This window comes from Struthio camelus, chromosome 17 (genome assembly GCF_040807025.1).
Source record: "Struthio camelus isolate bStrCam1 chromosome 17, bStrCam1.hap1, whole genome shotgun sequence".
Taxonomy (NCBI): domain Eukaryota; kingdom Metazoa; phylum Chordata; class Aves; order Struthioniformes; family Struthionidae; genus Struthio; species Struthio camelus.
The window spans coordinates 15925517-15952155 of NC_090958.1; the positions used below are offsets into that span (position 1 = coordinate 15925517).

Here is a 26639-nt window from a genome sequence, read left to right on the forward strand (position 1 = left end):
GGCCCGCTCCCCACACACGTTCGTTAGAAGGAGGAACAGGAGACCTCCATTAAATGACTGCACAAACAGGAGCTAATCTGAATCTATAGGTTGGTGTCGCCAAGATCAGGATAAAACCCGTTAAAAAACAATTTCACACAGCAAAGTCCCAGATACGTTTCAGACATTCCTGGCCAACGTAAGAGTTCTTTTTGTTTCGTTGGCCTGGGAGGTCACGTTCTCAAATTTGCCCCCTAGGTCGCACCTACGAAACACGCAGGGTTTGCGGCTGCCTCCATGAACAAGATGCATCACTTGGCACTTGGGGAAGCCGCCTTACTGCCACAGGAAAACACGCGCTTCGTGACAGCCTTTGTTCTGCTGAGGCTGGGAAAAGCAGCTCTGCGAGTTATTATAATCCAAAACTAGAAGCACAGATACCCTTTGCTTATTCCACCTATGAGCAAAGGGATGTTTCTGGGGCAGCAACCAGCAAGAGTTTCCTTAGCAGCCCAGCTTCAAATCACATTTCTGAGAAACTAAAGAGAAGAGTAGGAGGCCTCCGACTCAGCATGGAGTCACCAAGGTAGAAAACTCAGCCCCGTAGGCGCCAACAGCAAAACAAGGCACAGATTCCTGCTGGGCTCCTAGCATCTGGGCACCCCTTCGGCAAGGGGTGCAAGGACTCCTCACTCCAGACTCTTTGAAATAGGGATTTGGAAACAGCCTCATTACATGGAGCAACAGAGCAATTTCCCTGTCCGTGCTCCCTTCGTGGGGCTCTTGCTACAAGAGGGTCAGGTTGACTTGGTTTGCCCCTACTACACGCAGGCAGCAGCACCCCCTGCAATATACATGGCAGACGTTTATAAAAATCACAAGTGAAAAGGAGAAGGGAGAACAGGAACGCTCGTTCCTGGTGCCTCACAGCACAGGAGTTAGGAGCATCAGATGAAACGAGCAGGTTGTCAATCCAAACCAGGAATGTGGGTACCCAACACACCTTCTGCCAGACATTCCTCGTCCACACATGTTGCAGACACCAAATCGTCACACGGGCTCAAAAAATTGACCAAATTCATGATTGCAAACCATCACAGCTGTTATATCAACGGATACCATCTCTGGCTCAGGAACGCACCCCGATCCTCATATCCTTTCCTAGGCATACAGTGTTGTCACAAACCGCAACCTGGGCTCAAGAGCCCTCTGGTCAAACCTCATACAGCCACTCTTATACTCGTACCTTCCTCACCACTTTAAGCTGCTTTAAACACTGAGATAATAGTGCTTGGAGCGAGAGTCTTGGAACTCTGTCATTCCCGGTAATAAAATACAGCAAATTAATTGGACTTTATTGATTTTTTTTTTTAATGCAACTATTTTGAAATCTAAACCTCAAGAAACTCTATTGATCAGCTGAAGAGTCAGGTGTCAGTGAACACAGCTTTGAGGCCAAGCCTGAGAAATTGAAGAAAATAATCAAAAATTGAAACTGAGCGATGAACTGAGCGATGGGGAATTTTCAATTGAAAATACACAAAGCAAGGCGCAGCATCAGGGACAGAGGAGCCTGAAAGGAAGAATGCCGCACAGGGCACGTCACACAGTTTTCCCTGCGTTCCCGGAGAGTCCAATGCCAATGGCAGTGGCAATGCATAAAGCTAGAGTGGCTTCACTCACTTCAGAGGAGTTGCTCTAGATTCACACTGATGGGCAGTAAAATTAGAATATCTGAGGTGTACTGCTTTAATGACACCTTGAGCAAGAGGCAGCATACTAACTTCAGACTTCTTCCGCAGCCTACTATCCCCCAAATTATATCAGTTTGGACAGTCATTAGACAAAATGTTGAAGTCTGCACTACCGTGGGGAAATAACCGACATTTTCAACAGTTTGTACGATCACATTCTGCCAATCTATTGTACAGCAGATAATACAGGTCTTTCATTTTTGTTCCTGAAGAGACTCTGCATCAGAAGTGCCTCCTTATTATGTAGGGTAATACAGGGATTCATAATAAAATAAGCTAACGTCTCTCCACCCACACCTCCCTAGAGCCACAGTCTAAAAGCAATTCCCAGGTCCTTTCTCACAGACAGATCAGGATGGCTTGAGTACATTTTACAGCAGCTTAAGTAGTCAATTCGCCCAATAAGCTTTGGGAGCCCCGTCCCCGAGTTGCCTGAGCCCAGCTGCAAGCACCGAAGCTTGCTCCTTATTACCCCCTCGCCATCAGCAGCGAGCCCCGCGAGCGGACGCCTGCAGCGCCTGCGGGCGAGGGACGGCAGCACAGGGAGGCAGCCAGGGGTGCCGATGAGTTACTAAGAAAGGAACAGCAGGCAGGAAAACAAATATGCAGGGAAGTCACCCAGGTCATTCACAGGATACCTATTCCTATAACCTCAGAGACAGCGCCACTGCCGCCAGGAAGGAAGGCGGCCAAAAACCCTGCCTAGATGCCAGCAACCAACTGCGGCCTGCTGCCAGGAAGACACATCCTAGAGCTTGGCGTGAGGGGCTGTCGGCTGCCAAACATACATGCACACCCTCTGCTCACAGCCACATGCATGCCAGCAGCAGAGCCGCCGGAGACCCAGGGACAGGAGACTGATCTCTTAATTGGACCTTCACAAAGCTATTTAGGGGACTTGCTGACAGCGAACGACTGCAGCCCACTTCAAAGATGCAGGAGGAACACCACCGCCTGGTGCCTCTAGTCCGCAAAATATAGCCTGCCCAGAGCCGGCCCCACAAACGGGGAAGGAAACAAAGGAAAACAAATAGAGAAAATGGCAAGCGCCCAACAAGACAGCCTGTGTGAGCTGGGTGCTTAGCAGAGAAGGCAACGCAACAGCGAGGCTCACGCAGGTGTCCGTCTGCGACGACCCAAACCGAGATCCGGTTCGTTAACCCCTGTAGTCCAGGGGAGAAATACGACTTCGCGCAACAGACGGCCGCAGCGAGGTTCGCACAAGCCTAATGCCGTGCGGAGGAAGGTGCTTCCTGGGCGCTACTTCGATTCGACTCTTCCAGAGGAGGTTTCTCCCCAGACCCCAAACCCCTCTCCATACACATACGTGGCTGCCATCCATGGGACACGCCAGTAGCGCGCTTGGCTCCAAAAACGAAGGGACGTTGTAGCCTTGAGAGGAAAAAGAGGGCACAGGGCTGTGGATGGATTCGTTGCTCACAGCTTGAGCTGAAAGTGCTCTGCTAGTTTCTAAAGCGCACATTGTGCACGAAGCCATTCAAAGAGCAGGGGAGAGGGACAGGCACAATGATACAATGGTAGATTTGCAGCCACAAACTGTTGCAAAGTGGGTTTCCATATGTTTAAGCACTCAGAGCGCTGGAAAATTACACCCACAGCCCAATCTCACCATGGTAGCTACCCACACAGGAGGGGATGGGGCGGGGGGAATATCAGAGAAAAAAATGATCATTAATATGTCAAAGGAAAAAAAAAACACACACGCACTGTTCCTTTGCTGCTCTCAACTCTCTCCTCAAACAAAAGGAGAGGCTTTATCGAGTAACAGGCATTACGCTGGCCATGAAAAGCCATCGCTCCCCTGGGGCAGCCCAAGCCCGGCTCCGCACCGCGTCCCACAGTCCGTGCCCCGCACAACAGGACTTCCAACGGGAAAGTTTCCCCTTTAGCTGCACGGGCACCCGAGGCGGAGGAGGACGACACGGGTTAGCAACACCTTTCAGGACAAGCAGAGCGAGGCACGTCTTCTCCCCCCACCCAGACGCCTCCTTCCTTGCAAACGGCACCTGGCTGCTTCCCTCCTGTCCCTGTAGGGATCTCGACTGAAACACTTCCCTGCCGCAATATATTCCTTGTATCCCCAGCACTGACAGCTGCCACTGTCACCCCTCCCAGAGATCACTCCTTTTCCACCTGAAATCCTTGCATTTTGGCATACGCCTGAAGCCACCGGTAAGTTTCCCCAGCCGGCCAGGGCTCCCCGCTACAGCCAGATGCGAGCGCCGTCCTGTGCGGCGGGAAAGGCAGATGAATCACCGCGCAACCTCAGCAGCAACGTACCTTAATTAATTTGTTTTTAAGGAACACTATTTATTAAAACCAACATCTGTAAGGGAGCTTCCACTCATGAGAACAGGAGAGCATGCCAAGAGAGAAGTCCTGCAAAGACTTTCACAGGGACCACGCTCCGGCTTGCTAGCGGACCGGAGACGAGCAGCCTTTCCCCTGCAGAAACCCCAAACTGGGACCCACAAGGTTGCTCTCCAGTTCAGCTGGGAGAAAAAACAAAACAAAAAAGAACCCCAAAAGCCAAACCAAAACGAGAACCCCAACAACCGAAGAGCCCAAGCTGCCGTTTCTCAGAGTCACAGGCGTGCTTCTTCACAGCTGACCACTACTAGGAAATCCCTCCTGAGCTCACCCAAGGGCCTGATCCTGCTCCCCGCTGCGGCCCCTGCAAGCGGACGGGAACCCGCTCTGCTTACAATCACAGCCAGGAAAGGCAGCACAAGAATTATCTGACCAAAGAGGTTCAACTCCTGGATGTTTTCCTCCTCCTCTGCTCTGAAGAGGGCGAGAACTGTTGAGGAGTGACAAGGAAGGTGTGGAGCTCGGGCAGGGAGCCCCGTGGGAAGCCCCATCACACTGCGCCCATCTCCTCGGCCCACCAAAAAGCCCAAACTTATTCCTTTCCCCCCCCCCACCCGCAAGGTACCCACCCGCCAGAGCTGAACGGTGCGAGCCCGCTGGGCAGCCCCGCGCAGCGGGGCACGAGTGGAAGTGGGCCGGCCAGGGCCGGAGGGCGGGGGGGGGGGCGGCCAGGGCCCTCCCCGAGCTGCGGGGACAGGTGCCACGGGGAAAGACGTCGCCGAAAGGGATGGGGACAACTTTGCGCACCCGAGCGAGCCCCGCTCGCTCCCTCCCCGCGGCAGCGCACCGCACCGCACCGCGGGGGGCGGGAGGGGGGGCGCTGCGCGCATGCAGAGCGCCCAGGGGTGCCCGCATCCCCGGCAGCGCGGGTCCGACGGAGCAGCGGGAGCGGGGGGGGGGGAAAATAATCATTAAAAAAAAAAAAAAGTTAAAAAAAAAAAAACCAGCGAGAAAGACGCGGCAGCGAAGCAGCGGGCGGAGAAACTTGCAGGTTACCTTTGCACAGGAGCACGAGCAGCGCCAGGAGCAGCACGGGGCCCCGGGAGAGCATCCTCTTTGTTCCATGCCCAGAAGTAGTCATGGTGCTGATTTATTTGGAGAGGGGCGGTTTAATGGGGCGGGCGGGCGGGGGGGGAAGGGAGGGGGCGCCGCGCCGGAGCCGCTAACCACTCCCCCCGCGCCTTCCCCGTCTCCCCGCCGCGCGATGCAGCCCCGGCCGCCCCCGCGTCCCGCCGGTGCTCAGCGGCGAGCGGCGGGGCCGGGTGCCCGGCGGGCTGCGCTGCCCGGCGGCCGGAGCGGAGGGAGCCGCCGGGGCCCATCCAGCCGCGGCCCCGCGCTCACCGCCGCCCCGCGCGGCATCGCGGCCCCGGCCCACGCGGCGGCCGGAGCGCGCACGGTGGGGGGGGGGGGCGCTGCGCGGCGCCGCCCCCGCCCGCTGCTGAGCCCGCGGGCGCCGAGCCGGCAGGGACGGCGAGCCGGGGGGCTGCGGCGGCGAGGGCCGGCGGGCGGCGCGGCGCTGCGCTGGGGCGGCGCTGCCGGGCTGCGGCCGCCGCGGGGGGGTGGGGGGAGTGTCACCTGCCCGGGGCGGGGGGGGGGGGAGTGAAGGGCTTCCCCTGACCGGGCGGGGGGGGTGGATGTGGGGCTGACGGGTTTCACCTGTGAGGGGCGATTTGGCCTGGAAGGCTTCACTTGTGAGGGGGTGTGGGGCGGGAGGGTATTCCCCTGTGGGGGGGTTGGGGGATGTGGGGTGGGAGGGTTTTCCCTGGGGGGGGGGATGTGGGGGGAGAGGTTTTCCCCTCTGGAGGGATGTGGGGCGGGAGGTTTCCCCTGGGGGGGGGATGTGGGGCGGGAGGGTTTCCGCGGGGGGAGATGGGGGGCAGGAGGTTTCCCCTGTGAGGGGATGTGGGGTGAGAGGGCTTCCCCTGTGGGGAGGTGTGGGGCTGGGGGATGTGGGCCGGGAGGGTTTCCCCTGTGGAGGGATATGGAGCGGGAGGTTTCCCCTGTGAGGCGATGTGGGGCAGCAGGTTCCCCTGTGGAGGGATGTGGGGCGGAAGGTTTCCCCTGTGGAGGGATGTGGGGCAGCAGGTTCCCCTGTGGAGGGATGTGGGGCGGAAGGTTTCCCCTGTGGAGGGATGTGGGGCAGCAGGTTCCCCTGTGGAGGGATGTGGGGCGGAAGGTTTTCCCCTGTGAGGCGATGTGGAGCGGGAGGTTTCCCCTGTGAGGCGATGTGGGGCAGCAGGTTCCCCTGTGGAGGGATGTGGGGCGGGAGGGTTTCTCCTGTGAGGGGATGTGGGGCAGCAGGTTCCCCCTGTGGAGGGATGTGGGGCGGAAGGTTTTCCCCTGTGAGGCGATGTGGGGCGGGAGGTTTCCCCTGTGAGGGGATGTGGGGCAGCAGGTTCCCCCTGTGGAGGGATGTGGGGCCGGAGGGTTTCCCTTGTGGAGGGATGTGGGGCCGGAGGGTTTCCCTTGTGGAGGGATGTGGGGCGGCAGGTTTCCCCCGGGGGGGGGGAGGGGGCGGGCGGTTCCACCCGCGGCGCGCTCCGACTTTGGCGGCTCTTGGCGCCCCTCAGCGCCTCACAGCGCCGCGCTCCTGCGGGCGCGACCCGCGGCTGCTCTGCCTCGCCTGCGCGGTTCCTCTCTGCTCGCGGCCCCCCAGTTCCGGCCCGGCCCGGCCGGCAGGGCGCCTCGCGCCGGCGGAGGGCGCGCGCGGCGGGGCGGGGCCGCGCGCGCGGCGCCGGCGAAGAGCGCGACCGCCCCCTCGCGGCCGCGGCCGTCAGTGCGCGGCGGGCGCGGGCGGGGCGGGGGGCGCGGAGGCGGTTGTTGAGGCAGTTTGCACAAGGACTGTGCGAAGGGGGTGCGCGGTGTTGGCGAAGGGCGGGTGAGGGAGCGTGCAAAGGGGGTTGCGGAGCTGTTGGCAAACAGCTGTGCAAAGGGGGTTGCGGAGGAGGGGCAAAGGGGTGCGCAAGGCGGCTCGCAAAGCAGTTTGCACAGGGGCGTGCAAAGGGAGTGCAAAGTAGCTTGTAAAACAGTTTGCAAAGGGGCGTGCTTGGGGCTTGCAGAGGGAGGGCAAAAGGGTTTGTAAAGCAGTTTGCAAAGGGGCGTGCAAAGCGTTTTGCAAAGCAGTTTGCAAAGGGATGTGCACAAGGGGGTGCAAAGAGCTGTGCGGAGGGGCTCGCAAAGTGGTTTGCAAAAGGCTATGCACAGTCTTAGGCGCAGGGGTTTGCGAAGGGCTTTGCACAGCTCCTGTGTCGTTCAGCCGCATCGGTGCAGGTGGGCTGCTTTTCCATACCCCATCGTGGATTGCCTTAAGTGGCACTGTAATTACAAAACCAAATACTGCCTGTCTTCCCTAGACTTCTTCTTCCTTTGAATCCAAAAATAATCCCCTGCCGGAACCAGTATTTCACTGAAAAATAAACCCAGCCCTTTAAGAGCTGGGAATTGTTACTGTGATCACAACAAAAATGCTGAGGGAGAAAAGGAGAGAATAACTAAAAATCTGTCCCCTTGGGTTCTTCCAGGGTTTTGCAAACATGTCTCCGAGTTTGATTTTTTTCCCCTCCCTGCATAAACAAGCTTTTATGTAGTACGCGCTGTAATCTTGTTTGCCTCCATAACCACTCCTATGAATGTCATAAAAAATTTAGGCCTAATATTTTACCACTCCACGCAAACAGCAACGTGAATAAATGCTTATCTTCCGTGTAGGGGAAGGAAATGTGAGACCACTGGAGGCAGAATAAAACAGGGACACGCAAAATCCCAACGCAAAGACCAACCTCTGCCAGCAGCAATTAGGCCCGCACAGGTGGAAAAGGAGAACCCAGAGATGCAGGTTTCCTCAATAAAGGTAAAGCTAATTTAAAAACTAGCTGCAGTAACGATGATCATCTTGCTGTCTTCTCTTGGTTCTTGATATAATAAAATACAACATGGACTGTTTCGCCAGTGGAGGCCGTGGGCGCCGCTTTCCCGCGCTCCTCGCCGGCGCCCGCAAGCTCCGCGGTGGCTGGCGGGAGCCTCGCCGCCGGGCAAAGCTCTTGGCCAAGAAAAGGAAAAGCCGCTCCGCTGCTGAGGCCCCCGGACGCCCCGTCCCGCGCTTTGCCCTTCCTCTTTGCAGCTCGTGAAACGGAGCCGAGCACGGCGGGTGCCCCCGACCCGCGTAGCAGCGCTAACAATGGGGCAGCGGGCCAACGCCGCCCCGCCGCTGCTACACAGTGCTTGAGTACGGTTTTATAAACAGCTCTGGAAAGGAAATCTGGAGGCAGAAACTTTGGACGCTGGGAAAGCGCGGACAAGCAGTCAGTCCCGCACGTACAGATGCAAGGGAGTCGTCGAGAGGCGGCCAGCGCTGACCCGCTCCGGGGCATCCAGGACCGCTGTGGTTAATACTCTTCCTCCTCAGCACGGGGCCGAAGGTAATCCAGACCATCGCCAAATAACCAAGTAAGGGCTTTTCCCTCCTCTATGAACCGCTGTGATGCTTTTACTGTCTTTACTGCCCTCTTTTAATGAAGCTTAATATCATTCAGGCAAAAATGAACAGGAAAATTGTATTAGTTGGTGTCTACAAATTGCGAAAGCATTGCTCTCTCATTGTGCCTTCTCCTTTTCTTGTGGGTTGTTTGTGTTGCAAGAGACAGACCATAATGAAATAAAATAAAGATAATACAAAGCCTATTTGGAGATTTTGTCTCTGAACACTAGGGACTCTGTGCAAATAAACAAATGAAAACAGAAGCTATCACAGATAAAGGGCATCAGAATGAAAGATTTTTCGGCGCAGAAAACGCCTTGCTGGGTGAGCATATGATAGCGAAGTTACTTCTTTAATAGGGGCTTTTGGGGATTGCTGCAGGCATTTTCCAGGACAACAAATTCTTATGGAGAATCCAGCTGGTCACTGCATATAAGGGCAGCCTAGATTTATTTTCTTCGCTAGGTCTAAAAGAGGAGGTGCGAGACAACAGCAACCAAGCAACGCAGGCTTTCTGGGCCGAGCAGCCGAACGATGAACCCTCGCTGACGGAGCCGGCACAGCTGCGGCCGGGCTCCGCAGCCGGCGTGGAGCGCACCTTGCCTTTTCCCACGCTCTTGCGGGCGAGAGCGGCTAAAGCCGAGCAAGGAGACGAGCCCGAGTCTGCCGGTGCTGAGGTCGGGGCCTTCCTCACGTGATTGCCAAATAGTTCTTTTTCCTGGAGGAGATTTGCTTTTAAGTGATGCTGGCAGGACGCTGATACGGTTCCCTTGTGCCAGGATGATTTCACGCACAGAGGCAACCTCTGTTACCAAAGACTGGAAAGACCTTGCAGTATTTTGAAAGCTATTGGTTTTTTAAAATCACTCAAATGTCAAGAGACTAAAGATTTCAGTAACACCCCTAGGTAGCAGTAAGGACAAGGATTTTAAGATACCTTAGCATATTAGGAGGTAAAATCCAACTGGAAGGAGGAAAGTTAAGACTCGGGTCAGATCCTGAGCTGTGTGTAGGTACCTGTTTGCTGCAGGGAAGGAGGAACCTGAATGCTCCTGTGTTTCAGGACCCCAGAGGGGTTTCAGAAATGCTGCTGCTTGGCCTGGATTTCAGCGATCACCCGATCACCACGGCGTGGAGCGGAGGCAAAGCTAAAACACAAACCTGACAAGAAACATCTCCCCGGGAAGCCGGGTGATCCTACCCGGGCAGCGCAGCCACCCCGCAGGATCACGCCCCTGCCCCGTGCCCGGCCGCCGCGACGGTTGGGTAATTCACCTTTCCACAGGGCTCGGAAACCCAGGGGTGAAACGTGCTTCAGACAGGCAGAGCCCGGCTCACTCGCGGGAATTAATTCCCTTTACTTCCAGCGTTTGGACTTCAGCGGTGGTGCGTGCAAACAGCCGGCAAAGGGAGCAAGCTGCCAAACGAGCATCGGGATTGAAACAGCACCTTACACAACTGCTCGGCGAGGAGAGGAGAGCAGGCGGGGAGCCTTTCGCAGCCCAGCTTTTCCTCTGCCCGCGTTTCATCCTGACGGGAGAGGGTAATGTTTAATTACCCTTTGAGGTATGGTACAGCATTTGAAAGGGCCCCGTAGCTTTTTATGGCTTCACGCCGTTGCGGCCAAGCTCATTAGATCGCCGTTTACACTACAAGGCTGCCAGACCTCAGAAAAGCTAGGTGAATCCAAAACCGAGCCGACGAATACGGCGGTGCTCCTAAAACTGCGGTTTTACAGATCATTAAACCAACTCGCGAATCCCGGTCAAACTCCGCTAACAATTTTGGCTGGAGGAGTAAAACAGGAAATATTTTGGGCCCTCTCAAACTGAAATAATTTCACGTCGTATTTTGAAGAGCTTTTTGAAATCGACTGTCGTCATCTCCTTTGACAGGCACGGAGGACCGGCTCATAGGAAAGCACAACGCTTTCTCGCCAGCTGGAGAAGCCCTGACGGGCAGCGCGCTGGCGGGGCAGACGGGCGGCGTTTTCCAGAGCGTCAGGTGCCATCCGCACGTGGGATTTTTTTTCCTGGAGAAAGGAATCAAAGCAGGTGCCTGCTGCCGCCCGGTGCCGCGTGCCCGGCGGGTGAGGGCTCGGCGAAGCGGCCAGGCCGGCCCCTGCGAACTGCTGCGCCCCGGCCGGGCAAGAGCCGGCACAAACTGGCGCTTTTGCAGAGTTGCTCCTGTTTTAGCATTTTTTCCCCCTTTAAACGATCGCAGCTGATGGACACGCTGAGGGCGTTTCGTCCCCTAAGGCTTACGCCGCTTGAGCTTTAACTTGGGGCACCCAGATAACGCTTCGCTCGGGTTTCCTCTGCTTCCCTGGCCGCGCGTGGAGGAAGAGGAGCAGACCCTCCGCTGGCCCCAGGGAGGCGACGGGGCATCCCTGTAGCTCAGCGCAGGGCCACCGCCGGAGGGGTCGCAGGTGCCTCACCGGGGCCGTTCGTCGGCACCAGCTGCAAGCGGCGAACCGGGCAGCCGGGCTCCTTGCAAGAAGCAGCCCGAGCGCTGGCCGGGGCGCGCGGCGAGCCAGAAACGCTGCCAGTGGCACCATCTGGCCTCCTTAGAAACCCGGCTTCGTTTACGCCGTCATTAAGCCGTGCTGTCCCATCAGACCATGTCTACCGCCTGTTTGCTTACAAGTTGCGAGCGAGCGTGCTAGCTGCAGGTCAGAGAAAGCCCAGAATTTGCAAAAAATAGAAAAAAAACTACATCCACCTTGCAACGTTGGAAGACAGAGGGGCAGCGAACCCTTGGACTTCAGGGGCTGACGGCTGGTCTGCCACCAGCGGCTGTTCCTATCGCAGCTCCTGCCAGAGTCTCCGTCCGGCAGCAGGGTCTCGGCGTGTTTTGCCCTGTACCTGTTGCAGGAAACGATCCCGGCTCTGCAGCTCTGATGCTGCAGATAGACCAGGCGAGCAGAGACAGCATTGTAGCACCCATTTTACAGACAGGAAAGTCCATCATCGCTGACGTTCAGGGCCGCTCTTGAGATGTCCAAGCCCACTGAGCCGTCCTTCTCCCTCTGTACCACACCCCCGCACACCGGCAGGCGTCCGTCTGTCCTTCCGCCCCGGTCCTCCAGCATCAGCAGCAGGGAGGGAGAAGCAAGGGGCCGGTGGGAAGAAGGAGCCGCGGGACGCCCAGCAGCACGAAGCCACTGTGCGTCACGAGGAGGAGAGTGATTCACCCCAGGTCACGTGGGAAACCTGTGAGCAAGGCAGGAACCAAATCATGGGGTTTGTTTCTCATCATCCTCTCTGTCATTACCCTTAAATCTTGCTCCCCAAGGTGGCGCAGGGTTTTGCCAGGGGAGAAGGGGTTAATCACTCCCACAGTGGGAAAACCTGGAGCCGGTGGGAATTGCGGTGGAGCAGAGCACCTGGGGTGATTAAAAGGCAATCCACCATGGTAATTAATGTCCCCTCCTTTCCCTGTATTTAATTAAATTGGGTTGAGATGGTTCTGAGCAGGAGACTGACGGATTTCTCTCCGTGTGGTTTCAAACGCCCGTACGCGGTGGCGTGGACGGGGCAGAGAGGGGCGCGGGGCCCCGCCAGCGCCCTCGCTCTCCCTCCCGTCCCTAACCGTGAAGCGCTTGCACGGGAAGTCATGCAAAAACCAAAAATTTCTTTTTGCAATGTGAAAGACGGGCACAGCCTGGTGCTTCCCCCGCTCCGCGCTGCCCTGCGCCACCTTCGGGGTTGAATTGCGGTTGGGGCGCCGCTGCCGAGGCCAGCAGCTCACACGGCTTGCGGTTGCGTCTGCCGCGGAAAGAGCTCGCGCCGTCGCCGCGACTCGCGGTGCTGGCAGGGGCGTGAATCCGGGAGCTTCGCCGCAAACCAGCGCCCTCGGCTTAGCAGAAAGGCCTGGTCTGGCTGCCGTCTCCGTCAGCCCGGGATTTGTATTTCAGACCTCTGGGAAAAGATTTTTAGGGGCAGATATGCAAATCCTCCAAGAGATCAGCTTCAATTACATGTTGATGAGGGGGGAAAATGTGATTTTTTTCAGTGCAAAACGCTGCACGCCCGCGCTTGGCATGCCCGTGTTCGACGCGGCTCGCTCCGCGGCCGGGGGCACAGCCTTTGCAACGCGTGTCTTCGGGCAGGACACGCTCTTCTAGGCACCTGATCGACTTCTTGCAAGTCAGCTTAATATCGTCAGGAAAACAACAGGAGCTCATGGCCTTTTAGAAATTCCAGCCATAGAGCATCTTTTGATCAGTCTTTCTTTGTTTTTCCTAATAGCCAGTCATAAAAACCGTTTTTCAGGAAAATAATTGTGTATGAAAAAAAAAAAATCAGTTGTGTGCAGCACAGATGCTGCTATGTGCATAAATACAAGGAGCCTGATTTTGTCTCCTAGCTTTGTCAAAATAAAGAGAAATTATGATGGATCAAAACACAGAGCCCCTTAAGTCTGAGGAAAGCAGTGCCCGTGGTGCCTTCACCAGAGGCTTATGTTTGCCCGTTGGGACCGTAGCTCGGTTGCAGTAAAACACCAGACTCACGTGGGGCACCCAGCTAGGTTTCGTTCGCGTTTTCCCCGCTTCCCTGCCTGCCACTGACGAACCAGCCGGGGAAATCCCATGTGCACATCTGGTTTCCCATGGCGGGAGAAGCGCAGCCGCCTGCCCCCGTGCAGGAGAGGGGGCAGAGAGGGCGGCAGAGCTCGGGCTCTGAGCTAGTTCTAATATCGCAGCGGCGGTCCCGGCGTCGAAGCCCAATTCGGGCCCTCCGCCCGGGCAGGGAGACCAACGAGGCACCTTCCCCCGGTCCAGATGTTCATGTCACAAAACGTGGTCATTAGCGGTCATTAACTTTGCATCGTTAGCGCGCCGAGCCGCTAACGCGAGGCCCCACGAAAAGCTTTGAGCAGAGGCGCGTTCGGAGGGAGACGGCGAGTTTGATGGGCTCTCCCGGCGGCTGCTGTTTGCGGAGCCGCCTTTGGGCTGGTCCGGCGATTGCCCCGTGCCCACCGAGGAGCCGTGGGGAGGACTAGGAGGGCGGCTGCCAGCACAAGCACAGATTTGTTTCCGCAAACATGCAGGATTTGGTGCTCCATCAGAACGTAAACGCACCCCAAATGGAGCTTTCTTCACGGAGACCACAGCTGGGAAAGGTCTCGGGTGACTCCGGCGCGGAAGAGTTTCGCAAAGCAGGAGTCGCTCGACGCGAAGCTGCTTGCGCGTCCCCTCGTTAAAACAGTCTTTGGGCTCCGGAACGTCATCTGCAGCGCGCGCGCGCGGGACCTGTCATGCGTACGGGCTTTTTCCTCTTACGTTTGCCCGTTCTCGGCTACGCCGAACCGGGGAACGCCTGAAGCCGTCAACGGGCTCGTTTCAAAGGCGGCAGGAGGCGAGCGAGCCGAGCGGGGCAGCGCGCCTGCTCGCCCTTCGGCTTTCCCGAGCTGTCGTCCGTCTGCGCTGCTGCTTTGCTTCAGCGCTCGTACGGGGAAAGCGCTGCCTAAAACGGGTTTTGATTTTTTTTTTCTTAAGCAGTCCGCCCACCCTTCGCCTTACAGCGCCGCTCGGGGCAGGAGCGCTGCAGAGCCTCAAGTGCCAAAACACCTGGGAAGATTAAAAGCCCGAAGGCAGGATTTCCCCTGCCGCCCTGGGCGCTGCTGGAGCCACCGGGCGCCGGGCACGGCTTCGGGCGGCGATCCCCAACCTCGGCACGGGCCGCCGGGGAAAGGCCTGGGATAAACCCCATCCCTGGGAGGGAGAAAACGCAGCTGGATAATCCGAGTAATCAGCGCCGGCAGGGTCGCGGGTGGGTAAGGGACGACGGGAGCGCCACCCAGGCTGGGCAGATGCGGCTGGAGGAGGAAGCGGAGGATTCAGCCGGGTCGGAGCTCTCCGGAGAGGAGGAGGATGGTGGTGGCGGCCACCACCGCGTCTCTCCCTCCCCGAAATCGGCCCAGAGCTCGCCCGGCCGCCGCGCTGAGCCGGGACGGCTGCGACCGCGGCCACCTCCGTCAGCAGCGAGGCAGAAATCGGGCTTTCGGGGCCGGCGTGCCTCCGTCCCGGGGCTGCGCTGTCCCCCCTCGCCAGCCCTAGCCTGCCTAGACGGAGGGGTTTTTCCCAGCGCCAGCACAAGGCAGGTTATTTCTAACGCCAGCGTCTTTAGAAATTCAGGTCTGTCTCTCTAACGAAAAGGAGAGACTCTTGCCCCCAAGGAGCACTACAAAAATTACTGGATATTATGACTGTATCTGCTCGAATCAAATGCAAACCCATGCATCACGCAACCCTGTTTCTATATCAGCGGCTTATTCCAGGCCCGTTTACACCCGGCCCTGCCTGACTGAAGCCCCGCAGGAATAACCCCAACGTGAAGGGAAGGAGGAGCGGAGGGGCCCGAGCGCGCCTCGGTCCCGTGCAACCCTCGCCCAGGCGGCAAGGGGAGCCCGTCAGGCGCCCCCGCGGTTTCTGAACGTTTCTGAACGTTTCTGCCAAAACCCCAGGCTTAAAGTCGACTCTGAGCGCATTCGTTAAGCTGAACGATGCCTTGAGATAATATTTGAAGCACTGATGTCGTCGCTGCCTGCGGCACGAAAGGCAGAGGTGTGAATTTTCGCCCGTTCTGTGCTATCGGTGTCTTTAATCTCAACCTGTTAAGCGAACAGATTGCTGACACCAGTCCAGATCCCGTCTGGCAAACAGGACTAATTAGAGCGGTACGGAGACATAATGCCGCGTTCGAGGGGGTCGGCGGAGCAGAAAGTGGCTGTGGATAAACTCTCTGAGGCGGAGTTATTTTTCTTTCAGACAGGACAAATCATTTATCTCCCCTTTTTCTGCATGGAAGAAGTTCCCTGGATGAAGTTTCAAGAGTTCGCGTTAACAGACCGTCAAACTCATCCGTCTGATGGAGTGATGGGTCTGGCAGACAGCGTCTTGCAGGGCAGGGACCAGCCCTGGAGAAGGCATACGGGTGTCCTCCGACGCCGTGGCCTGCTCCGAGCCCTGCCGCTGCTGCGGCTTGCTCCGCACCATGGAGCGTTTTCCTTCGCGTGGCCTTTCCGATGGCCACCGCAGGCCGGCTGCGAGCTCAGACCGGTGCAGACACGGCTGCGCTCCCCGAAGATGGACCTCACCAGATGGAGGGCGCTCAAGCGACGTGCTGTGCTTGGAGGCTCCCTGCAAGCGCCAGGCATTTTCTGCCTAACAGGGGACTTGCAGAGAGGGACGTCTCAGCAAGTGCCCTTGGAAAGAGCTACCCCGGTGTAAGAATTTCACCCAAAAAGCGCCAGCCAGATCCAGATGCCAAGTTTTAGAGCAAGTGGCGGAGAAGTCGCATAACTTCATCCACTCCGGTGGCTCAGGAGTGCGTAGTTCTACGCTTGCCATCAAAACAGTGTTTTATAAATTACTTACAGATAGTTGTAGTCTTCAGGCTGGTTTAATATTTTATTGTGTTTTCGTCGGTCAGATGCAGCACAAAATCCCAGAGAAATCAAAGTCTGGGGTTGAGTCCTGTTAATGCCACTACTTAAGTTTGCTGAGGAACCACATTTGTGCCGCTCGTCTCTGTGACTCTGTGATTTAGCTCTGATGTGCATGACTTGCAGACAAAATTATTCATACCGAATAATTTCTCGCGCTGTCCATATTAACTTCTGGGAGAGGTTGCACTAAATGTACTAGACCATATAAGCCAAGAGTTTCTGCTAAGCAGCTCGTTAAGGGCGAGGATCTCAGATCTGCGTGGCAAAAAGGAAGTCAGGCAAACAGCAAGCTCAGGGTGAGCCAAAAGCCTCTGCAAAAACAGCTGCTGCGCAGGGGTGAGCACACCCGAAACCTGCCGCACCAGGGCTTGTTGTGAGGGAGATACTCCAATATTCCCATCTGCTCAGAAAATGGGTGACCCCTTGCCCACCTCGGAGGAACAGGCCAACTTCCAGCTGGAGGCCCCGGTGTCCGGGAACGCGCTGGCGGGTCTGCAGGGCGAAGGGGCCAGGCGTCCCCACCGGCTCGCAGGAGGCTCCGGCAGGATCACAGGGAGACCGTCCTCCTCCATCGCCTCCTCCGGGAGGAACCTCTCTGTTCTCATGGAGTGGTCATGGCCATGCCGGGGTGAGCTGCGGTCACCATCCACCACGCATGGGGACCCAGCAGCAGAAACCAAGGCCAAGCAGCCGGTGCTGCCCTCTGAGCCTGGGCGAAGGTCCCCTGCAAGTCCCTGCAAAAGCGCCCGGCTGCCGGGGAGCCACCAGTGCCAAAATGGCAAAGCTCAACTTCCTCTTCCAGAGCCAGGACTCAAAAACACCCCGGCCGCCCCCAGGGGCCCGCACGGCCCCGTGTTGGGGCAAAAACGGCCAGCGCGGTTGGCGAGGACGGGGCAGGGTGGAGGGAGGGAGGCGGAGGAGTGCCCCACGTGCCCCATCCCGTCTCTCACCAAAACGCACAAAGAACAGTGCTATTGGGAAATCGAGAAGGAAAATCTTCCTCTGCAGGAGCCGTTTGGCAGAACTTCCCCAGGGCAGGAGGCTCGGCAGAGGGAGCGGCCACGTCTGCAAGGGAAAGGCCGTTTCCGGCGCCGGGCACGCACCGGGCACACAACGTTAGGGAGCTGCCGACAAAGAGCAGCCTCTAAAGGGCATTTTAAGATCAGAAGAGACCAGCCGATGAGGCGTTTCCTCCGCATGTCTTGGAAGCCCCCGAGCCTCCTGCGACGGAGGGAACGCAGTCACCGCGCCGGGCTTATCGGACGAGGACAGAACGACACCTTTTGCAAGATCTTTGGTCCCAACCACCCTGGCTCTTCTCCCTATGCCACCGTCGGCTCCCGCAGCCCCGGGGCAGGCTGACACGAAGCTCGTTGCAGGTGATGATATTAAGCAGCCGATGTCAGAGCATCTAGGTTGCTCTTCTCCCTCTCGCGAGCTGAGACTCAGCACGGAGGCGGTAGCCCCGACAGGAAGCGACCTGCACAGCGTCCGGGAGCACGCCAGCCCGCTTGCTGAGCACTTGCAGCTTCCCTTGGTTTCCTCACCTGCCCCGATTCACTGCTGCCCAGACACATCCACAGTGTGCCTCAGAGGCGATGGGAAGGCATCGGTGAGTTTTGGGTTCAGGAGACCTGAAGGAAGACCCAAACCCAGTTCCTTCAGCATGTCCATAAGGACCTAGGAGTCCTGGTGGACAACAAGTTAAACATGAGCCAGCGATGTGCCCTTGTGGCCAAGAAGGCCAACGGTATCCTGGGGTGCATTAGGAAGAGGTGGAGGGAGGTGATCCTCCCCCTCTCCTCAGCCCTGGGGAGGCCTCCCCTGGAGTGCTGTGCTCAGTTCTGGGCTCCCCAGTACAAGAGAGACATGGCACTCCTGGAGGGAGTCCAGCGGAGGGCTACGAAGATGATGAGGGGACCGGAGCATCTCTCCTCTGAAGAAAGGCTGAGGGAGCTGGGCCTGTTTAGCCTGCAGAAGAGAAGACTGAGAGGCGATCTGATCAATGTGTACGAGTGTCTGAAGGGGGAGTGTCAAGAGGATGGGACCAGCCTCTTCTCCGTGGTGCCCAGTGACAGAACGAGAGGCAACGGGCAGAAACTGAAACACAGGAAGCTCTATCTGAACATAAGGAAAAACTTCTTTCCTGGGAGGGTGACAGAGCACTGGCGCAGGCTGCCCAGAGAGGCTGTGGAGTCTCCTTCCCTGACGATACTCAAAAGCCGCCTGGACGCAATCCTGGGCAACGTGCTCTAGGTGCCCCTGCTTGAGCAGGGGGGTTGGACTAGATGATCTCCAGAGGTCCCTGCCAACCTCAACCATTCTGTGATCCTGTGATTCTGTCATGGCGAGACGGTCTCTCCCTGCAGCCTCCGCTGTCCTCCGAGGGCAGTCGGCGGCGGGAGGCCCAGCGAGATCACGAGCTCTCGAGGGAGGAAATAAAGCAAGCATGACGTGGGGCCACAGCAGCAATATGAAGTCTCAGCCACAGCCCCACACGTGGCCAGACCAGGGTTCCCTGCTATTTCTTGGCAGCGTGAGGGACGCGGTCCCTGGTCCACGCAGCGCCAGTGTCGATGGACGCCCCCACTGGGTATTTCTGCAGGGCGTCTTAAATCACGTTTCTGCAGGTTCACGCGAGATAAGGAGATGCTCAGCTCCAGCCACCGACCCTCCTGGCAGCTCGAGCGGTGTTTTGTTTCGCAGGACGACACCGTGGACCCAGGCTGTTAGCCCAGCTCGGCGAGCGAGAGGCTCTTGTTAAGCCGCGGTTACCCTGTCGCTTTGACTATGTGTTTTTGAAGCAAGAGCAAGAGTAACAGTTTGATTTTTTTTGTTCCTGCTAATATATGAGAGCGGGAAATTTGCACTGCTTAAGGTCAGGAGACGCACTGAATATTTATGTTATTGTTCACTGATTAAAAAAAAAAAAGTGCTACAAAAGCTATAAAAGAACATATTTGGTGACCCAGTTTGAGTGGCTCATTACAGTTAGATCAAGCTAATTGCCAGTCTTGTATTTCATTTGGCAACTTGTTAAGCTAATTGAACCAAATAAAACTAATGAACAATTATAATGAAGTTTATAATTAGACCATCGGAAAAACTCGACGTGAGAATATTTAAGACATAAAGAATGTTACAGGAGGCGTGCGGGGGGACAGGGGATTTCGGTAAATCATTCCACTTTCCCACCGAAATGATGCTTCCCAGGATCGGTAATTCTCATCATGCCATCTATTCCCAAATTACGTCAGCCTGGTGTTGTCTTAATTAATTCCTAATTACATTAATGTCCTTAATATACATACATGTCATTTATTATGATCCTAACTTCAGGAATGAGCCTGCTAGAGAAGCAGCTTGGTCATTATGCTGTGGCTCCTACCTTGGTCGGGGTGATATAAATCAGAGTCTCTGGTAAGGCAGGGTTACAACGCCAAGGACGGAAAGCGGCGCGGTGCTGATGGAGGAGTTCCCACGACGCTGAAAGGCTGATCTGTCGCTGCGGAAGGAAACTGCCTTTCCACTTGAGCAGCCCGGGAGACGGCCGGCCGGAGAAGGGGCAAGAGCAGCGCGCTCTCTGGGCGACTAAAGCCCTTTTTAGAAAACAGAGTTATTTTCCCTCACGCTCAGTTCCTAGCAAGATTTGAATGAACTCATCGCAGCTTCCGTTCACCTCCTGCGGCTGAAGCAAAGACAATGAAGTACCATGACAGGAGGGAGACAGCGACCTTCCAGCGATTCGGTGCGCGGGGTCAAGCAGGTACCGCTGGCGCCTCGTAGAATTGTCACGTCCGAGCCGGCCCCGCTTACAAAGCTCCTCTCCCCCGCTTTGTACCTGAAGGTGATTGTTTCACACGTAGCTCGGAGGCTTTGCGTCAGGCAGCGAAGGCAGAACCTCTTAAGCTAGGTAGGAGCCGCGTCCAGCCTTTCCCCCGGGGACGTCTGGGCGCTCCTCAGGCTGCGCGGGGCCGGGCCGCCACCGCCGGGCAGCGCGCGGACGAGGACGTCTCCCGCCGGCGGGGCGGACGACGTGCCGTGGAGGACACGCGGCCCTCCGCCGCGACGGCGTGGCGCTGGTGCCGCGTGTTAGACCTGCCCCCTAGGTCATACGTGTGGATTATTCTCACGGCACAAACCTCGGCCACAGCTGTATTTTTCGCCTGCCTCTGTGTGAAGTTAAAAATAAAACATCCCCGCCACGCGCTTTGCCTGCTGGGCAAAGCGGCCGGACGAAAGCGGTCGGGCCGTGCCGCCTCCTTCCTTCCTTCCTCCCAGCCGCCCGGCCGGCACACGTTCGCCGGTCGGGCTCTGCCTGTCCCTTCCCGAGGGCCCCCGGCCGTGTGCCCGCGCGCGCCTCTAGCAACGCGCTTCAGGAAACGGGAGCAAACCCCAAAGCGAAGCCTGGCATCGGCTTCGCGGTTCCGGGTAGCCGGGTCCGTCTGAAACCTTGCTTAGCACTTGCGTTAGGAGACCAAACGCTGTGCGAGACTCTCTCCGCTCGCTTTACACTCTTGCATTAATTCATGAAGCGTCGTGTAGCTAGCGTATTTTATTAGACATGAGAACTCTGCAAATTAAAATTCTCGGTTGACTGTCACGTTTGCACACTCGAGGCCACCTCCTCAGGCTCCATCAAGGCTTAGAAGCCGCACCTGTTTAAACTCGGGTCACCTTTTAAACCAAGTTAGTTAAACTAGCACAAGCTCCTGCGTAGGTTTCCCTATGCAATTCATTGCAGTTCAGCTTTAACCTCTTCCTAGGTAATCTAGGCTGAAGAGAAATGCATCTAGTTTAAAGCAGAATAAATGCTCTGCCACAGAAATTACTGCTGAGTTCTTGGGGCTTAACCGCCCACTTGCCGAACTGCCAAAGGGGCCCTGCGAGCTTCCTGGCCAGCCCCAGTTCTCTCATGCAGGTGTCCACAAGACCAGCTGCACCAGATAAGTTTAATCCATTTCAAATCCACTGTAGAGGAAATTAGTGCAACTCTGCATGTTATTGAGCTCCTAAAAAACACCTTTTCCTTGGCAACGAAAGAAGGGCTGCAGAGCGTGGCAGAGTTCACAAAGGGCGGAAGAGCCGTATCAGTGCGGTGGGGTTGTCCTTCTCCGGATGCACTAGAAAGAAGAGCCTGAGACAAAACTCTACTTCTTAAGAGAAAGGAAAGCAAAAGCGTGTCTCTCAGTGGTCCTGGAGCTAAGGTGGTAGAAGGAAGGTAGAATTTGATGTGAACTTGGGAATTCGGTCAACTTCTGCAATCTAGCTGCTTTCAGAGATCCATCTTTTGTGGGTCACGCCCCATGCCTGCCATGCGCTCATCCTAATTACGCTCTACAGCCTCCCATCTTACCAAAATCTTGAGTGAAAAACAGGGTAACATCTAGGACTCATATAGCTCTACGAAAAGGAAAAGGCCCAGAGATTCAAGACATCTTGAGATGTGCCCAAGAGGAGGAAAAGAAAGATTATATTTGGCTACCTTGAAAAATCATACAAGTGCAAGTTTCTGAAGTGATCTCAGGCTCAGATTCAGATGGCCTCCGTTTCTACTAACATCTCTGCAAGCATAATTTCCGATCACCTAGATCTAATCCATAGAATTGCCTGGCCACAGGGTCACACCAGATCAGGGGCTTGACAAAATTTAGGCTGGCTGGATGCGACCATACGGCTCTAGTCCTCGCTGAAGTTGTGGAAAATACATACATTGACACTAATTTTTACATACAGCTTCCAAAATGTGTTTTTCAAAATAGCAAAGCCAAACTGATCAGGAGTCTCCTAGGAACGGGCATTCGGCTAGACGTCCTCAGGGAACATCTCAGTTTTTGAGAAAAGCCGAGTGCAGCACAGTGCGCTGGGTGCTGTGACCTGAGGCCCCCCGACCTCGCTTCCTCCTGCCCAGCACAGACACCACATCCTCACCTGATCCACTCCTGCATCATTACGGCGATGCCGATTTTGACTCCTTTCTTGACCAGCTCTTACTGTAGAGCTTGTTCTCACAAAACAGCCCCTCCTCGAAAGGACGCTATTCCCCAGTCATTCTTGCCCACAATACTGTATCCAGGATTTATGTATACAGCCTCGGAGAACGTAACGAAGTAAAACCAAATCAACGTTTCTAATGGTATGCAAAACATAATGAGAAGAAACATTCTCATACTCTTTGGCAAAACTCGGACTGTAAATCAATAGCCTAGAAACGTTAGGAACAATCTCTGTAAAAACTGAAATAGAGAACAGGAATATTCTTTTCATTGGTGCAATTCTTTGCTCCTTTAAAGCAGTGCAGAAGAGGGAACAAAACTGAAAAAGGGAATTTCTTTCAGCAGACCCCTTGTTAGCCATGTGAACTTCCACATGCGGTCTTTAATACGCTATTGTAAACTAATTAACAATAATGGAGATGATGTTTTTTCCAAGGGACCTTGTCATTTCAGCTGCGGTTGCTTGCTGAATGCTGATAAGCCTCTTGAACTTTGCAAAACCACTTGTCAAAAGCAGGAAGGCAAGAATCCTTTAAGGTCTTCTAATTGGGAAGTACAAGGTCCAATTAAGCTGCACTAATGTGCTACATAACCTGGTCAAACGATGCAGGCCACCCCCACTAATGCTCTTTTGTCACTTAAATCCATCTCTGATCGGCTCTTGGGAAGAATGTGTCAGGTCTCTGGCAGAAGCAATGACGAGGAATCGCGCGGGCAGCTGCAGCCTGCTACGATCGTACTTTGGGACGACTTCCTGCGCCGCGGCTGAAATTGCTCCGAGACTCACTTGGATTCACTAATAGCATTTCAGAGACCATTTCCCTCTCCTTTGCATAACAGATTCGCTCCCACTTTGCACACAGATCATGTAGAGACCAATGTTGATTATCTCATTATTTGAATCTGAAAAGGCCCCTAATTCCCAGCAAGGAAAATACGTACGCCCTCCTCAGCTCTCAGGCTGCCATGTTGGACTGTGCTTGTGCTTCGCAGTGATTCGTAACCCCGTTCTATCTCTGATGGAATACAACGTATCACATTTAGTTCCCCCTTTCTACAAAAAACGCTGAAGAAAATTAAGTTACATCTTGTTGCTGTCTAAGACCTGATTATTTAAGAGCTATATCCTCTTCACGAAGGGAGGAAGCTAATGCAAGCAAATTTGGATTTAAGCTCTCCGTAGGACACAACCGAGATGCAGCCAGGAGATAGACACCTCCAGAAACCAGTGACCAGCTAAGTGGTTTAACCAGACAAATTGCTCAATGCAGAGCTGCAGACAAAGCTCACCTATAGGAAGACCAAAATCTTTGTATGGCCTGAAATGTCTATAAATGGAGTCTCAGAGGTGGACTCGGGGTTAAATGCTGGATTAAGAGACCCCCCCTCCCCCAGAAGAAAGGGAAGTGCAGAAACGGAGAGAAAAATGAAGCAGTACTCGAAACGCTTCTTCCAAACCCGCGTCTGTTCCATACGCCGAGCCAAGGATGAGCACATCAGGAAACTTCAAATACATTAGTTGACAGCCATGTCTTTCCCTCTCCCTCCCCACCCAAGCTCTGCTACCTCTGAGCACCAAGGAGAGAAGCACAGGCTCCCTGGGCTGATCTCACGCCCGCCGGCTTGGGGCTCCAGCAGCCCCCTCCGACAGAGGGTTCACACAAGGCACACGCATCTTCTCCTCCCTCGACAGCTTGCTCGGCACCCAAGATGCACACGTTATTTAGGGAGGTATTTAGGAAAGCCACCTCGACATCTAGCAACACCAAACCTGCAGCGCGGGTCATCCTGAGCTGCGCTTACTGACGGGGGACTACGGCAACAGCAGCCAGCACTCACACCCAGGTACGGGACGCTGATGATTGCTCACAAACATCTTCCACCACGTCTTCACTTGGGCACCACCTCCCTGCCCAGGCGTTCCCTACCGACACCAAAACCCACCTCCACAGTTCTGGCTCAAGAACAAACTTTTACTCCTTGCTAATGCATTTTAAATATTATTTTAAACACCCATTTAGCTGTTTGACTGACTGCTCTGCCTTGTAAGTGATACGCTTTTAAATACGTATGCGTTAAACCGAAAGACAATAATGGCTCCGGGGAAGTTGCATTCCATCAGGCAATTACCTGTTTTTAAATCACTGAATAAGTAATTCATTCACACAACCAATTTCTCTTGCACATAACAATAAACAATTTTATCAACTATGCCCTGTTTGGGGTGTTGTGTTCCAGCTCATTTTGGTTCTTCGAGAACCACCACTAACCAGGGAAATTAATTGAAATAATAAGCTAGTAGGAGGGGAAAATACCTTTTTTAAGAGAAGCCGACAAAAGCAGATTTCTAAAAGAAGAGTGATAACACAGCATCTCTTAATGAGCCAAGGGCAAAGAGGCTGACTCCATCACGTAATTCAATGGAGTTGCTCTCGGATTTGCAGAGGACTGAGTCAGAAAAGCACCTCGCCTGGAGTCTCTCTGCTCCGAGTTTCCTTGCTGTTAAACATTTTTGTCAGAGGCTTAAAGCAATTTCTAGGGCGACTTTTATTTGCATGTCACACATTCAACTAAACTCTGCATATGTAACATCCCAGCTGAAGCGCAGCAAACCCTGAGTTATAAATAGGCAGCAAACGGGCTACGCGTTGCAATGTGCAACTAGTTACTTTCTGGAGGGAAATGCCCGAGCTAGAGCAGGAGCCTCCTACAAGGATTACCACAACCTGTGCCTTAAGGGCACCCCAGGGCTGCGGCACTCCTGACACCAACCCTATAAGCCCTGCGGTATCAGGCATTGCACTACCCTGCCAGGAGGTGCAGTTTCACCTCAGCTGATGGGATTTCAGCCAATGCCACCACCGTGACCCCAAAACACAGGACGCTTTCTGCGCAGGCTTTGACTTTCTCAAATCCCAGCACTGTCTGAGCCACCTCAGGACCAAGCACAGCCAAAACCACCTTCTGGTCTTTGCAGCTGTGTGCCTGGATGCCGCCAGTTTGCAGGGAGCCCCCTGAAGTCACGTTTGGCCGCTGCTGCCCTGTGCCCAGTCCCTGAAAAGCGCACAGCAAACTTAGGGCCAGGGATGAGCAGCAGAAGGCAAATGACTCTCTGCTCTTCCTTTGCAAACAGTGATCAGTTCAGCTCCTCACCTTTATGCCAGTGGTATTTCAAACCATCTGCAACCGGATGGAGCACAGCTGGGTTCACAGCTCAGCAGCAGTAACCCCAGAAAAGGGGGTGCCTGTATTTCTCCTTGCTCACCTGCAGCGGTGGTGGTTCAGAGGACAGGATTTGGAACAGGAGGAGGTGAGCTCAAGGGATCCAGCCTGCGTTCCCAGCTCTGCCACAGCCTCCGTTAGAGCATAAATCACTTGGGGGCTGCTGTAAGCTGCCGCTTACCTCTGCTCGCCCCAGGCGCCCACGAGCTGTGGGAGTCCCACGCGTCGGGCAGTCAGACCCCCGAAACAGGTGAGGCACACGGGTCAGCTGTGCGCAAACGGCGCAACCTGCCAGGGCTTCGTGGCCAGGTCCTTTTCAATACATAGATCCATTACACTTATACAAATACAGCATTGCATTACTATAACTTTTGTGTTTGTTTCTATACAAAGCTTTTCCCAGACTTATGTTAAGTCTAACATTTGTAAAGATCAAATGATATCTGTTAACAAAACTTTGCACAGTGTTTCAAGTGGGATACAGGATTTAAAGAAAACCCATCAGCCTTTAGGCACTGTGTATGTTCCTGACGTATCTGTGCTTCTAAGTGATCTTTAATTAATGGAACATTCAAAAATTACTTATTAATAAGGATCTGTGGGCTTTGTAAACTCCAGACATTTTGCATGAATTAAAGAACAATATAATGAAGTTTTAATGAATACAAAGTCACAGTTAATGTCAAATTTATATATAGCATGCCAGAGGGGAAAGGCACTTAAAATTACTTTTAATCATAGGTTATTGGCAGCTGGGTAGCTCATTTCTATACTTTCGTAACAGGTGCTTGGTCTTTTAATATAAAACATAAGATCCCAGCATGCTACATTGTCTTGACTCGGCACAGTACAAAAGGTCAAATGGAAACCAGCTCATTTAAAGCCTCGTTTCCTAATGAGGCATTCCCTGCATCCTGCAGCGGACACGGAGCTGGTGCCCACGATGACTGGGGCGTTTCATTCGGCCACAGAGCATCAGCGAGGGGCTACTCCTCAGTCGCATTCATAGGCGGTTTCACTCTTACGGAATTAAACAGCAGTATTTTATATAACCACTTGAATTTTGCTACAGCCTTCAGCTTACTGGAGCTAGTCAGCAGGTGCCTGTCATAGGGTGGAGGGGATATAACCACCAACTTTCTAGCTCCAGCTAAACGTGAACTGCACAAACTCCTAGATTTTGAGCTAAGTAAAGGAGCATGTGCCTCTCAGTGCACAGATGTACCCCTTTTTAGCAACAGTAACATATCCCAACAGGCAACTTCTGTTACTGTGCTGACACAGGACACATTTTCAGCACTTTCTTCCCCTCCTGACTTGTGACCTTTACATAAGCCAGCTGTGCATGTTTAACTACAGCAGCAGCAT

General features: G+C 54.8%; 2 protein-coding genes across 5 annotated transcripts in view; one reads left to right on the forward strand and one right to left on the reverse strand.

Moving 5' to 3' along the window:
• The window catches only part of TMEM132B (transmembrane protein 132B), a 266859-nt gene extending 261627 nt beyond the window's left edge, over nt 1-5232 (reverse strand). The window contains exon 1 of one of the 2 annotated variants that reach the window (XM_068911179.1): nt 5121-5232. In XM_068911179.1, coding sequence (XP_068767280.1) covers nt 5121-5205 — 85 coding nt within the window. In that variant the 5' untranslated portion in view covers nt 5206-5232. Of the gene's footprint in view, nt 1-3060; nt 3082-5120 lie in introns of those variants that run through there. The other variant, XM_009666647.2, reaches the window with a different exon arrangement.
• On the forward strand, nt 5133-11984 carry LOC138061388 (uncharacterized). 3 transcript variants are annotated; one of them, XM_068911182.1, is made up of 5 exons: nt 5133-5206; nt 7833-7974; nt 8368-8570; nt 9665-10144; nt 10497-11984. In XM_068911182.1, exons 2-5 carry the CDS (start codon nt 7954-7956, stop codon nt 10879-10881), a joined length of 1089 nt encoding a protein of 362 aa, XP_068767283.1. In that variant the 5' UTR covers nt 5133-5206; nt 7833-7953; the 3' UTR covers nt 10882-11984. The 3 variants fall into 3 exon arrangements, 1 of the variants encoding a protein (XP_068767283.1); XR_011135102.1 differs by lacking the exons at nt 5133-5206; nt 9665-10144; nt 10497-11984 and adding an exon at nt 9067-9648 and having other exon boundaries at nt 7081-8570; XR_011135101.1 differs by lacking the exons at nt 5133-5206; nt 9665-10144; nt 10497-11984 and having other exon boundaries at nt 7081-7974; nt 8074-9648.
• Nucleotides 11985-26639: the final 14655 nt, after the last annotated feature.